This window comes from Rhincodon typus, chromosome 4 (assembly GCF_021869965.1).
Source record: "Rhincodon typus isolate 14 chromosome 4, sRhiTyp1.1, whole genome shotgun sequence".
NCBI lineage: Eukaryota > Metazoa > Chordata > Chondrichthyes > Orectolobiformes > Rhincodontidae > Rhincodon > Rhincodon typus.
In genome coordinates this window covers 85,793,056-85,808,753 of record NC_063335.1, presented here as the reverse complement: position 1 = coordinate 85,808,753, position 15,698 = coordinate 85,793,056, and the positions used below count along the sequence as shown (strand labels likewise).

Below are 15,698 nucleotides of genomic sequence, written 5' to 3'. Positions count from 1 at the left end.
TGGAGGAACAACACCTTATTTTCCACTTGGGGACCCTGCAGCCCTCCGGACTCAATATTGAGTTCAATAATTTTAGGGCCTAAACTCTCTCATGTCTTAGCCCCCTATCCCACACACCAAGCCTTTGTTATCGCATAGCCTGTCATTACACACTACCTATTGTTAGTCACTAGTAATCCCATTAACAACTATTCACCCTCCCAGCCAGATCGTTATCAACTCCTTTGTCTATCCACTGCTCTTCTCTCTCTTTAGGATCTATCCTACTGTTTACACCCTACCCCATCACCATCCCTGTTTTCTGCATATAAGCTGACGTTTTCCCAGCTACCAAAAGTTCTGAGGAAGGGTTACCAGACCCGAAACGCTAACTCTGATTTTTTTCTTCACAGATGCTGCCAGACCTGCTGAAGTTAAGTAATTACTTGGTACCTGCCTCCACTGAGGAAAACACAAGAAATCTCCTAGAATTAATGATCTAAGGGACTAGAGAAAATGAATGATAGAAGGAAATCCATATTAGCAAGTAGGCTGTGTTGGAGAAATGAATGGGACCATAGGTTAGTAAGTTTACACAGTCTGCTATTAGAAATCCTAGAATTTTAAATAAGGTATCTATGGAGATAGAGGATGCATTAGTGATCATCTTCCAAAATTCTATAGATTCTAAAATCATTCCCACAGACTGGAAAGTAGCAAAGCCACCCCAATATTTAGGAAGCGTGGGAGAAGGAAAATAGCGAGCTCCAAACCTGTTAGCCTTCTATGAATAGTAGGGAAAATGCTACAATCTACCATGTGGGAAGTGATAAGTGGACACTTGGGTAATAATAATCTGAATGGGCATAATCAGCGTGGATTTGAGTGTGGGAAATTGTGTTGGAGAAACCTTTCTGGGTTTTTTGAGAATATTACCAGTGGAGTTCATAAACGGGAGTCAGTGGACATAGTATACTTGGATTTTCAGAAGGCTTTTGATAAAGTCTCCCGCATGAGGTTAGATAACAATGTTAACGCACATTATAGGAGGTAAAGTACTGGCATGGCTTAAATTTTGGCTTACAGGCAGAAAATAGACTAGTAACACACAGGTCATTGTCACTTTGGCAGGCTGTGACTTCTGGGATACTGCAAGATTCAGTATTTAGGCCACATTTGTTCACAGTAAATGTCAATGATTTGAATGTGGAAATCAAATGTCATATCTCTAATTTATTTGGGAATGTGTCTTGTGGTGAAGATTCAAAGCAGCTTCAAGGGAATTTGGACAGATTTAATGAATGGGAAATTAAACGGCAGATGAAATATAATGTGGAAAAAATGTGAGGGTATCCACTTTGGTAGGAGGAACAAATGTGCAGAAAATTTCTTAAATAATAAGCAATTAGAAGGTGCAGAGATACAAAGACACCTGTATATTGTGATTAATCAGTCACCGAAGACTAACGTACTGGTGCAGGAATAAATTCAGAAGGCTCTTGGTATGTTGGCTTTATCACAGGGGGATTTTAGTACAGAAATTGCAAAGTCTTTAATTATACAGAACCTTAGTTAGAGTGCATTTGGACTACTGCGTGCAGTTTTGGGCCCCTTTAAGAACTATATTATTTTTATTGAAAGGACGCATTGTAGGTTCACAAGAATTGTTGCAGGGATTGTGGGGCTGTCTTAAGAAAAGAGACTGGAGAAACTAGGCCTGTATGTTCAAGGGTTTTGAAGAATGAGAGGTGATCCACTGAAACCGAAAAGAAACTTAAAATGGTGGATGAAAGTAGTCTGTATCCCTCGGTTGATAAGTCTAGGATAGAAAGAGGCGTCACAGTTTCAAAGCGGGTTGGGCAATGGTGATACAGGACAAAGGCGAAGATTTTTTTCAAACTCTGAGACTTATGAATCTTTGGAATTTTCTACTCCACACGGGTTATGGAAACTCAATCACAGAGTATGTTTAAAATAGACATTGACAGATTTCTAAATACCAGTGACAGAAAGCAGCACTTTCCACACTAACAGGATTCTGAGGGGGATTAATAGAAAATGTATCTACTTGAGGGGGATCTCTTAAACTAGGGGACACAGTTACAGAAAAAAAAAGGACAACTCACTTACAATTGAGATGCAAAGAAACTTCTCCCAGAAGACAGTGAATGTCTGAACCTCTCCATTCCAGAGAGTTATACAAGCCAGATGACCGTTAAGTATTTAAAGAGGAGTTAGACAGACTTTTGAAATATCAGACTGTTGACGACTATGAGGGCACTAAAAAGGAGTTGAAGCCTGAAGCAGATCAGCCATGATCCTGATGAACGGTGGGGTAGGCTTGAGGGATTGAATGGCCTACTTGTGCTCTCATTTCTCATGTTCATAAGTTTTTCTTTCCCAGTCAATTATGTGCATCAAGATCACCCTAGATAAATCTCCGCAACTTTCTGACAAGATCCCACTCTTTCTTCCTTTATACTTTATCCTGCAATCTGGTTATTGTTAGAGGGTCCATAGACCAATCTCAGAAGTGACTCCTTGCGTTTATCATTCCTCACCATTACTCAAATGACTTCGACATCCTGTTTTCATAAACTTAGATCATCTCTCTCTATTGTGCCAATGCCACCAGTAATTAACAGAGCCAAGCCGCCACCAAACTTTGAGCTGAAGCTACTCCAGCAGCAAACACTTTCTTAAATGTGTTTGACCACACTGATATCCAGGAACTCCTCCATTCTGCAACTGCAACATGTCACACATCACCTGTCCTGCCATCTTTGTTGTATCTTAATTAAGTACTTAACTGTATGATCAATTAATTACTTAATAAATTAGTGTCACTTCTTACCACCGTTAACTGTACCAACATAACAGTTAAACTCCAATGAACTTTACCATTTAAGAATAAGATAAATAATGAACTTCCCTTCTGCTAGAGTCTTCGCATCATCTAAGTGCTGCTGACTTCTAGTCCCAGAGTCCTGTACTAACCCCAGAGTTTTAACAGGATGTTACCAGGAATAAGGGATTTCAGTTCTCAGAGAAGTTTGAAAAAAGTGAGGTCTGTTGCCCTTGGAACAGAGAAGTTTAACAGAGTCCCTCAGAGATTTTCAAGCTGATGAGAGATGTTGATGGATTGGATAGGATTTGAAAAAAAGAACACCCCTTTGGTCAATAACTACAGCTAATGGACTCAAAAATTAGGAGAAGATCCAGAGAGGCGATGCTGAGAATTTTGACCATCTGAATTATCAGGACCTGGAATGCCCTATCTGATAAGGTGGCGGAAGCTGACTCCATCAACAATTTTAAAAAGGGAATCATAGGGTTTGTTGAGAATGAGAAACAAGGTTATGGACGAAATGCACAGATGCAAAAAAAAAAAAAATCACAAAAGTCTCATCTTTCATGTGAATGGCCAAATGACCTCATTATCAGTATTCTCAATTTCCATGGTTCTACAATGATTGCTAATTTCGTCAGTGGTAATGGTAATTGACTTACTCTGTCCAGGCTAGCAGTAGCATCTAAGGGAAAATTAGTTAAGGCCATGTGGGAAAAAGGAAAGGAAGGTTATGGGCAAGAGGAATAATAAAAACTAGCGTTGCCTTGTCGGGCTAAACGGCCTGTTTCTATGAGGAAAACCTCTACATATGGATTAGTTCTGGTGCCATGTGCCATGGTCATTTGGCCATTCACATGAAAGATGAGACTTGTGATTTTTTTTTGCATCTGTGCATTTCGTCCATAACCTTGTTTCTCATTCTCAACAAACCCTACGATTCCCTTTTTAAAATTGTTGATGGAGTCAGCTTCCGCCACCTTATCAGATAGGGCATTCCAGGTCCTGATAATTCAGATGGTCAAAATTCTCAGCATCGCCTCTCTGGATCTTCTCCTCCTAATTTTTGAGTCCATTCGCTGTAGTTATTGACCAAAGGGGTGTTCTTTTTTCAAATCCTATCCAATCCATCAACATCTCTCATAGCCATGTGCTAGCGAGAGTAGGAACAGGAAGAAAGGGCAGATAAAAATCGGTGGCTGAGGAGATGGTGCAAGGGGCAAGGATCCAGATTTATGGATCATTGGGATCTCTTCTGGGCAAAAAAGACCTGTTCAAAAGGAATGGATTTCACCTGAACTGGAGGGGGACTAATATCCTGGCGGAGAGATTTGCTAGTGCTGCAAAGGAGCCTTTAAAATAGTATGGAGAGGGACAATCCTAAGCAGTAGTGAGGATCGAGAGACAGATAAGGATGGTTCAGAAGTTAAAGAGAGTAAGTTCATAGACAGACAGGCAAAAGCATGCTAGAGAACAAAGCAACTCTGAAGGATTGAGCTGCTTTTATTTCAATGCAAGAGGCCTGACCGTTAAGGCAGGTGAACTCGGTGCATGTAAAGGAACATGGGGCTGGGGCATCATAGCTATTACAAAAACATGGCTGAGGGAGAGATAGGCTGGCAGCTCGATGTTCTAGGGTTTAGATGTGATAGGAAGGACAGAAAGGAAGGGAGGCAAGACAGGAGGGAACAGTGACATTTTTGATTAGAGAAAACATTACTGCTGTATTTGGAATGGACATTCCTGGGAAGTCATCCAGTGAAGCTATTTGGTGAAAATCAGAAGGAAGACAGGGATGATCATCTTGATGGGATTGTACTATAGCCCCCCGGGAATAGTCAGAGGGAAACTGAGGAGCAAATATGTAGAGAGATCTCAGTTACGTGTAAGAATAATATGGTTGTAATAGAAGGGAATTTTAACTTTCCAAACATAGACTGAAAGTACCATTGTGTTAAGGGTTTGGATGGAGAGGAATTTATTAACTGTGTTCAAGGAAATTTTCGATATGTAGATACACCTACTAGAGAAAGAACTTGATCTTCTCTTGGAAAATAAGGAAGGGCAAGTGACTGAAGTGTTGGTGGGGGAGTGCTTTGGGACCAGTGATCATAATTCTATTAGTTTTAAAATTGTTATGAAAAAGGATAGGCCTTATCAAAGAAGTTAAACTGGAGTAGTATGAGACAGGAACTTTCAAAAGTTGATTGGGGTAGACTATTCGTAGGTTTAGGGATGACTGGCAAGTGGGAGGCTTTCAGAAGTAAGATAACAAGAGTTCAGAGGCAGTATATCCCTATTAGAGTGAAGGGTGAGGATGGTAGGAGTAGGGAACAATGGATGAATAGAGATATTGAGACTCTGATCAAGAATAAGGAGGCATACAGCAGATAGAAACAACTGAGATCAAGTGAATCTCTTGAAGTGTATAAGAGGATAGGGGTATTCTTAAGAGGGAAATCAGGAGGGCAGAAAGGGGATATGAGATAGTCTTGGTGGATAAAAGGTTAGAATAATCCAAAGAGATTCTGTAAGTACATTAAGAGCAAAGAGCAACTAGTGAGAGTATAGGGCCCCTTAAAGATCAACAAGGTCATCTATGTTTGGAACCACAAGAGATGGGAGAGATACTAAACAAGCATTTCGCATCAGTTTTTACTGTGGAGAAAGACTTGGAAGCTAGGGAACACAGAAATAAATATTGATGTCTTGAAAACAGTCCACATTACAAAAGAGATGGTGCTGGGGGTCTTACAAAAACATAAAAAGGTGGATAAATCTCCAGGATCTGATCAAGTGTATCTCCAGATGTTGTGCGAAGCTAGGGAAAAAATTGCGGAGCCCTTAGCTGAGTTATTCAAGTCATCTACAGCCAAGGTGCCACAGGACTTGAGGGTGGCTAATGTGTGCCTTTATTTAAGAAAGGCTGCAAAAAGAGAAGCCTGGGAACTATAGACTGGTAAGTCTGACATTTGTAGTGGGTAAATTGTTGGAGGGGATTCTGAGAGAAAGAGTTGACATACATTTGGAGAGGCAAGGACTGATTAGGGATAATCAGCATGATTTTGTACATGGGAAATCATGTCTCACAAACATTGAGCTTTTGATGATGTGGCCAAGAATATAGATGAGGGCAAAGCACTTGACGTTGTCTACATGGACTTTAGTAAAGCCTTTAACAAGGTTTCACATGGTAGACTGGTCAGTAAAGTTAGAAAACATGGGATTCAGGAAGAACTTGCCAACTGGATACAAAATTGGCTTGACAGTAGGAGACAAAGGGTAGTGGTGGAGCACTGTTTTTCGGACTGCAGGCCTGCTACCAGCAGTGCTCCACAGGGGATCAGTGCAGGGTCTACTGTTGTTTGTCATTTATATAAAACATTTTGTTGAGAATTTAGGAAGCATGGCTACTAAGTTTGTGGATAGCGCAAAAAATTGGTGATATAGTGGACAGTGAAAGAGGTTATCTAAGAGTACAAATGGATCTTGATAAATTGGACCAATGGGCTGAGGAGTGGCAGATAGAATTTAATTTGGAAAATGCAAGGTGTTGCATTTTGGTCAGACAAACACAGCAGGACTTAGACAGTTAATGGTAGGATCCTGGGGACTATTATCAAACAGAGAGACCTAGGGGTGCAGGTACATAGTTCTTTGAAAGTTGCGTCACAGGTAGACAGGGTGGTAAAGAAGGCGCTTGACACACTTGCCTTCACTGCTCAGACCATTGCGTATAGGAGTTGAGACATCACATTGCAGTTGTACACGATGTGGCCACTTTTGGAGCAGTGTACACAGCTCTAGTCACCCAGCAATAGGAAGGACATTATTAAATTGGAAAGGGTGCAGAGAAGATTTACAAGTTCCCCTCTTGGAACTGGAGGGTTCGAGTTGTAAGGGGAGTCTGGGATCCTGGTTACTGGAGCATAGGAAGTTGAGGTGTGACCTCATAAAAAGGTAAATAAAAATCATGAGGGGCATAGTTAAAGGTGAACAGCAAAGATCTTTTCCCTAGGGCAGGGGAGATCAAAACTAGAGGGTATAGTCTTAAGGTAAGAAGGGAAAGATTTAAAAAGGGAACTGAGGGGCAACTTTTTCCATAACTTTTTCCATTCGGATACGGAATGCACTGCCAGAGGAAGTGTAGATTCAGGGATAGTTACAACATTTAAAAGACATTTGGATAGCTACATCAATAGCAAAGATTTAGAGGGTAATGGGTCAAGCGCAGGCAGTTGGAACTAGTTTAGTTTGGGAAACTTGGTCAGCATGGAGGAGTTGAACCAAAGGGTCTGTTTCCCTACTGTATGACTATGACTCTACAGGTAGTACCTAAAGTACAGTGATGTGTGATACCACTGGAGGCAACAGCTAAAAGTTAGAAACAGGAGTTGAAAATATAGGTTGCAAGAATATGCAAATTTTACATTTAGAAATAAAGCATCATAGAAAAAAAGACACCTAAATTCACGACACTCACCTCCATTGTAGAATTAACATTGGTCTTCATATAGCCTGTGAGTGCTCCAACCTGTAATGCAAAATATGGCAATGCCCAATTTTCTCTTAAAGGAATGGTATATTCCACTCTGGTTGTATCGATCCTAAAATAAATAATGAAATCAGAAGGACATTAGCGATCCTAAAATAAATAATGAAATCAGAAGGACATTAGGTAAGGCAATTCAATTCTTAATTCTAAGTGGAGGCATCAGGCTTGGCTCACGGTTAGTCAGCAAATTGTAGACTCAAGGCCTATTGCAGAAACTGAAGCTCCTTGGCAGATACACGACTGCAGTACAGAGAAAGTGTCACACAACTGGAGCCACAGTCTTTGGATACGATGTTAAATTGAATAGATATTAAAAATTCCCATATGAAGCAGGCTGGATAAGCCAAATAGCTACTCCTGTTCCTATTTCTTATGATTTACAATAAAGCAAGGAAATTCCCAGCGTGTATTGGATGATTTTTTTTCTGAATCAACATCACTAGGAATATTTTCTCTCTCATGGACCTTGGGTAATATTGCAGCTAATTTGCACATCAGTGACCACATTCACTTTGACAGCAAAAACGGGAATGCAGCTTATTATCTGAATGGCAATAGTTTGAGAAAGGGGGAGGTGCAAAAGGATTTGAGAATCTTGTACACCAGTAGCGGAAAGAAAAACATGCACATGCCGCAGGCGGTCAAGAAGGCAAATGGTACGTTGGCCTTCATAGTGAGAAGATTCAAGTGCAGGAGCAGCAATGTCTTGGTGCAACTGTACAGGGCCTTGGTGAGACCATACCTCGAGTCATGTGCAGTTTTGGTCTCCTTTTCTGAGGAAGGATGCTCTGGCTATGGAGAGTGCAACAAAGCTTACCAGACTAATTCCTGGAATGGCAAGACTGACATACGATGGAAAGGCTGGATCAGTCAAGATTATATCCACTGGAGTTTTGAAAAAAAAAGGGAGGGATGTCATACATACCAGAACCACGCATCACGGTCTAAGGACATTTCGGTTTGAGATGGGGAGAAATTTCTTCACCCAGAGACAATGGTGAGCCTGTGGAATTCTCTGCCACAGAAAGTAGTTGAGGCTAAATCATTGAATATTTTCAAGAAGGTATTAGATATAGTTCTTAGGGCTAAAGGGATCAAAGGGTCTGGGAAGAAAGTGGGAACAGGATACCGAGTTGGATGATCATCTTAAATAGCACAATAGGCCCGAAGGGGCGAATGTCCTACTCCTATATTTTATGATTCCATGTTTACATTTCCAAAGTACTTCAATGAATGTAAAACTTTGGGACATCCCAAGGTCATGTAAGGTATGCGTGAAAGATTTTGCAATCAACTAGGCAGATTAAATCAACATCTGGAACGACAATTTTGATTAAGCTATGTGAACATGCATTAGCCAAGAAAAAGCTTAAGAATATATTAAAACTATGAATTCCTGCACAATCCAGTTTATAAAAGGAAACTCCACACCATCTTGAATAGACTGCTCAGGCATGACTACTTATACCATGAAATACTTACTGCAGTTTGGGCATCTAGATTCTGGTATGGCCCCATCTAGATTATAAATTACGAAATGTAACACAACTATTTAAGACTGGAGAGTCAAAACTGGGAACTACTGGCCTGTCAGCCTGTCAACCTGTCATCAGTCATCAGGAAAATATTAAATTAGTTGTTAAATAAACCTTAACAATGAACTTAGAAAATCACAGTAGGATCAGACAAAGTCAACATGGTTTTACCAAAGGTTTAACTACTTACTAGTTATATCCTCAAAAGATGCAAATAAATGTGCCAAATATAAATCAAATAGTTTTATCAAAGAGAAGTTATGAAGGAGAAATAATGTTAATGACAAATCTATGGAGTGTTTTCAGGAAATAATGAACAGGACAGATAAAGGAGAAACAGTGGATGTAATATGCTTGGATTTCCAAAAGGCATCAATAAGGTGCCACACAAAATGCACCATGTTAAAGAATGATGACCATCAATAAGAATTTAGTGGGCCAATGTTTGAAAAAGATCTTCAACAACCATTTCACATTTCAGTAGAGAATGGCAGAATAAGGAAATTCAGTATTAGCATAAAGTGATAAAAGTTAATTAGGCCCGTGGATGCTCTAAATTACGCTTTCATACAGTTGAAGAGCACTACTAGGTTCAATTAGATGCTTGATTTGTGAAGGTTCAAATAATGATTTCTAGACTAAACCAGGCTTACCTGTTGATAATATACCATACTACTGTAAGCATGCCTGCCATCCATGTCCCACTCAGTATCCAACCTGTGACATACAGTGCTGTCACATAAACTGCTTGCAATCCGAATATTATGCCAATGTAGAAATACACTGGCTCAATTGCTTCCTGTAGGAAAAAAAATTAATAATGCCAGTTACTGCAAAGCAAGTTTACAAATAATATACATGTCTATGAAGTAAAGTCTCGAGAACACTGTCTTTATATAACTGGATGACAGTTCTAACTTCAATCAATATTCACTAAAAGCTGAAATTCCCTCTGGGTGCCACAGAACTATCAAGCACTAAGTAATTTGTTTTACTTTAATTGCAAGTTACTAAGCATGGCATTAATAATGTTACAGATCAGATACCCACAAAACATTATACTGATCGCCTGAAGAAATACTCCAGAATAACTGCATATAACCTTAATATACATTCATTAAAATGCTTGTTTTCAGAACCCAATTTCCACAAAAAATTAAATCACTTTGCAATGGGCATCTGTTATTTCAGGAATTTTGTACTAAAATCCAACTTTCCCCAGCTAATACAGTATGCAGAGGTAACTAGTATTGCAAATAGAACAAGAGAAGAAAACTGTGTGTGCTATGGGTTTAAAGTTTAGTGCTGGAGTGTAATTTTCCATGGTTTTGACCAAACTTTGCATACCGGTGTTTCTTTTTCCCAGCTATGATGGTTAATTTTATATGGGCCTAAATCAAAGATGGAACTTGCTAACAGAACATGAAAATCCATGTGATTCATATTGGATTTACTCTTAAATTTTAAAAATGTTAAAGGCAAAATTCATTTCCCCACAATATTTTGAAGGTATGGCCACTGCTAGATCCTCATCATGTTCTAATGGAATGTACATTTTAATAGCCAGGTTCGGTATTGATTTTCAAGTCATCAACTTCAGTGGAGGTCAGTGCTTTCAGTGAGGATGTTGGTAGGAACACTTAACATTCTGTAGCCGGTGGGTGACAAAACAACAGTGCTTTTGTTGGTCTCTCATGGGTTACAGGATAATGGTGAGATATTTCATGCTTAGCAGATATCACCAACAGGAACACTGAGCATGAGTTGAGTACTGCAGTATTGGACACATGCAGTTGAAATGGGAGGGACAGAGCAATCAGTAATGACGAAGCTGTATATAGGGGCAGTTACTTCACCATGGAAGATGATCAAGGTTGTCTTGAGCATCTATGTTAGTGGTGCTTTTATGGTTTTGAAAGATGTACTCTTCCAACACCAGAAAACATTAGTAATAATTCTCTTAATGTCTTTATTGTCAAAATAAAAATGTTAAGCGAAATTTCATTCAAATTAAGCATCTATAGATTCACTATAATTGGCTACCAGAAGATACATACTTGACTACCAGTAATACGGTACAGTATACCAGCAAAGACTTCTGGATACAGATTGATTTGCTGCACTGAATTAAGAGTCCTCAATGATAATGTCTTGTTGTCATGTGTCAATTCAAAAAGACCTAATGGTAAAACAAAATACTTTCCATTAAATGGGGATATTGAAATAGTGTGACATATACAAGGAAAAATATAGCTCTAAGCTGGTTTAAACATACTGAGCAAATCACTTTTAAACAACATTATGTATAAAGTCCCTTGTCTAATACACGTTCTCCATGAAAGGTAACGTGGTTATACATGAGTGATCACAACCGTTCAGAGATCATTAGCAATGAAGCACAAACAAACGTGAAATATCAGAGCTCCAAAAGCATTAGGAGTTGTGAACATATAACATACTAAACCACATGCACAAGAGTAAACTAATGCAGGTTACAATTCAGAACATCCAGACAAAATAATTGCACTTCAGATACAAGCTTTTTAAAAAAACCCAAGACAATGGTGGAGTAAAGGTCTGGCCAGAGTGTAAAAATAAAAAAGGCCCCTACAACAAAACAAAGATGTTCTACTAAAAGTTATGACTGACCTCAAACTATTGTTGCTTGTAACAAACAAAAAACCTATCAAAAGTACATGGCAAAATTTTAAAAATTACCTTCTTGGATTGATGTTGCCTGCAACATCTTTTTATAATAGTAGTAGTACAAACCACTATCCTCTTGAAAGGAAATTTCTCGTTCAAGATCCTAACAGGTACAGAAACAATCAATGTTGGTGACGGCATCTAACCTTATTCCAAGCAACAATTAAACAAATAGTGAGAAAACAAATACGCATGGTACAACGTGTTTTGTGTGTTAAAATATCATGTACCAGCAAACAAAAATAAACAGTTCACAAGAATGCAAATCTATGCAGATAATGTACAATCTTGGTTGTGAATAGGGTGGAGGCAATGTATATTCTCTTGATTTTGTTAATTCTGAAATATATAAGGAAAGATATACCAGGATGTGACTATCAGAGTTGGTAACTATTGGGAAATCAAGTTGTTGCCAGCACACACCCACAAGGAACTCGTCAGATTTCCTTCAATTTACATACTCCTCCCCACACACATACAACCTAAGGAAAATCTCCCCCATATTCCCAAATTTCTCTGCCAAGCAGCAAAACATTCATTCAATTAAAAAAGCTACGAATGATTGGAAACTTGACAAGTAAAAAATTTGTATACTACAGATTGGCAATGACTACACTTCCAGCAGAAGTAAATTTTAGCAGGACTGGGGACATAACCTGCAGATACACAGGCTCAAAAAGAAAAGAAAAAACTATTAGAGACAGAAAGTGCATTCTTATCAATCAAAAGAGGAGGTAAAGTAAAAGGCCTTCAACAAAGAACGTTGCCCAAACTTTGTACTTTTCAGGTGATGCCTACACTGAATGTCTAATTGTCAAATGTCATGGCTGGGTAAATCCCTTATGCTATCATTATCACAAAGCAAGGGACCAACCCTGGTTCAACGAGAAGTTTAGGGAATATGTCTGGAGTAGTACTACACATATGTAAAAGTAAAGTGACAAAATGGTGAAGTTACAGCAAATGATTACATACATGGTAAACAGCAAAATAAGTATGCTGTAGACTAAACAAAGCAAATCTAAAGACAACAGATTAGGTCAATGTTCTGCAGTCCTGCCAAATCCCATCATAATTGGTTGTGAACAATCAAACAACTAACTGGAACAGGAGTTTCCACATATATCCCCCTTATCAAGGCCACTTCACTTTATATCTCATTATAACCTTCACTTCATCATGGATAAAAAAAGAGCTGAATTCCAGAGGTGAGGGGAGACTGACTGCCTTTGACATCGAGGCAGCATTTAGGTAACAGACATATGGCGCCAACGAGCCCTAGCAAAACTAAAGTCAACAGGAATAGGGAGAAATCTGAGCACTAGTCGAAGTCATACCTAGCACAAAGGGCAGACGGTTCTGATTACTGGAGTTCAATTATCTCAGCCCCAGGACATCTCTGCAGGAGTTCTGCAGGATAGTGTCCTAGGCCCAACCATTTTCAGTCACTTCATCAATGGCCAATAAGATCACTAATAACATCATATGTTGATTGCACAATTCTCAGCACCGTTCATGATATACCTCAGGCTTTAAAGTAACTAGTGTCCATATGCAACAAGATCCGAACAATATCCTGGCCAATTAACATTCAAGTAACACAAGTACCAGACACTGACTATATCCAACAAGACAGCATCTAACCATCACACCTTGATGTCCTTGATAAATTACTATTGCTGGATCCTCAACTATCAACACCCTGTAGGATACCATTGACCAGAAACTGAACTCGACTAGTGATATAAATACTTTGGCTATGAGAGTAAGTCAGAGGCTAGGAAATCTGCAGCAAGTAACTCATCTCCATTCTTCCTAATGCTGGTCTATCTAAAAGGCAAAGATTAGGAGTGCATTGGAATACTCACCATTTTCCTGGATGAATGAATCTCCAACAACACTCACAAATCTTGACAGGACAAAACAGCCCCCTTGACTGACCCCCCATTCATCACCTTCAACATTCACGCCCTTAACCACTAACATACTGTGGCAGCAACGTGTACTATCTACACAATGCATGGCAGTAATTCACGAAAGGTCCTCCACCAGAACCTTCCAACTCAGGATTTCCACTGCCTAGAAGAACAAGGGTAGCAGATGCATAGGAATACCACTGCTTGCAAGTTCCCCTCTAAACCACTCACCATTCTGGTTTGGAATTATATTGCTGTTTCTTCACCGTCATTGGTTCAAAACCTTAAAACTTCCTTCCTAACAGAACTGTGGTTGAACCTGCATCCCAGGGACTGTGGCAATTCAAGAAGGCAGCTCATCACCAGCTTCTCCAGGGCAGTTAGGGTTTAGCAAAAAATGCTGGCCGAGCCAGCAAAACCAACATCATTAGATAACATTTTTAAAAAATGCTAGGCCAGCAGCCTGAGAATTTAGAGACAATGGCAGCATCAAAAAAGGTAGCAAGTATTTTCGATGGAAACCTGGACTACACAATGTTCTGAGATGGTCAAAACTGACTTTTCTAAATAGAGCACTCTTGTTGAAAAATCACAGCTCTGTTGATGACAAAAAGATTTGCTTAAACAGAGATAAAAGGTGTCACCAGGGCAACTCACAAGTTTCAATTTTATCTTTTTTCTTTGTAGGACAAGCAGAACATTGCACTGCAAACAGCACAAATGTTACTTTCTACTTCTTTCCTAATCTTATGAATTACATCAATCATGCTTCAAATTCTTTAGTTACATAATCCATCTCTGACTCATCCCTTCCTGGATTCTCTTTCATACTTTGAACAGGCAGTGACAGTTTAAATTTATTTAATTTCATATGAAATATGCAGGAGTAGATAATGTGATACCAAACAAAGGTTGTGACTGGGACTGGATGGTTTGAGTTTTAGGGAGCGGCTGAATAGGTTGGGCTATTTTCCCTGGAGCATCAGAGGCTGAGGGGTGACTTTATAGGGACTTATAAATTCATGAGGGGCATGGGCATAGCCAAGGTCCCTTTCCTAGGGTGGTGGTGGGCCCATTCAAAATTAATAAGAGGGGTATCATCAAATCCTAGAATCCTTACAGTGTGGAAGCAGGCCATTCAGCCCATTGAAGATTTAAAAGGGAACTGAGGGGTAACTTTTTCATGCAGAGGGTGGTCCATGTATGGAACGAGCTGCCACAGGAAATGGCGCAGGCGGGTACAATTACAACATTTAAAAGGCATCTGGATGGGCATATGAATGGGAAGGGTTCAGAGGGATATGGGACAAATAGTATTAGGTCAGATTGGGATGCCTGATAAGCATGGACAAGTTGGATGAAACGGTCTGTATGACTCTAAATGAAGTAGAACAATAATAAATCAAAAAATATACCGTCTCACAATACATGAAACAAAAGTAAATGTTTAAGTAAGTGTTTCTGTAAATTAGCAAGTGTCTTCAAATTTGTTGTTACACTAAAACTGTGAAAATCAACTTTGTAGCTTATGGTGTTATTTCCGTTACAATGAATCTGTGGGGCTCTTTACTAATACTATGAAAGAGATATTCAGATACTTCGTTCAAAGCCCAATGCTTGGAACACTGTCAAATCAGGCTTTGTTACAAGAAATGTGAGAACATAGATTATCTTAAGTCTTTTCAGTACTTTAATCACTTAAGTCAGAATAGCTATACATCCTGCTGCAAAACTGGAAAAAGCTTTTGAAATGCTTTGAACGGAAAAACTAACTACATCTTGAGGTTTAAACATTTGTTTTGAAGTCAGCATATTAAAAAATTTCACAAATATGCACTTTGTTTTTATGCAGGCTGTGATGGAAACTAAGTAGGAATTTCAGGGTGATTCATCAAAAGATGAGGTTTCATTATCTGCCTGAGAACAGCCAGAAAGTGCAGAGAACAAGTACTTCCCTGCAAGAAGGTAATACTGAAAAAATAAATATAGCACAGCAAGCAAGTTATTCCAGCTCTTGGAAATGGAGTTATCTACAATAGTCCTGCCTGGCTGCCTGTGTTCTACTTAATTCATCAGTCATTAGACAATAAAGTTATCGCAGATTTGTGACCACCTAGATCATAAGAAAAATTGGTTTTATTATATTAAGTAGTTTTCCA

The 15,698-nt window shown here is 39.1% G+C and overlaps 1 protein-coding gene across 2 annotated transcripts in view; it reads right to left on the bottom strand.

Moving 5' to 3' along the window:
* The window catches only part of LOC109912830 (dpy-19 like 4), an 86,545-nt gene that overhangs the window by 52,330 nt on the left and 18,517 nt on the right, over positions 1–15,698 (bottom strand). Inside the window, exons 4-7 of one of the 2 annotated variants that reach the window (XM_020512271.2) lie at positions 11,636–11,726; positions 10,975–11,096; positions 9,571–9,716; positions 7,311–7,434 (exon numbers count right to left, since the gene is read on the bottom strand). In XM_020512271.2, coding sequence (XP_020367860.1) covers positions 7,311–7,434; positions 9,571–9,716; positions 10,975–11,096; positions 11,636–11,726 — 483 coding nt within the window. The remainder of the gene's footprint in view (positions 1–7,310; positions 7,435–9,570; positions 9,717–10,974; positions 11,097–11,635; positions 11,727–15,698) is intronic. The other variant, XM_048595981.1, reaches the window with a different exon arrangement.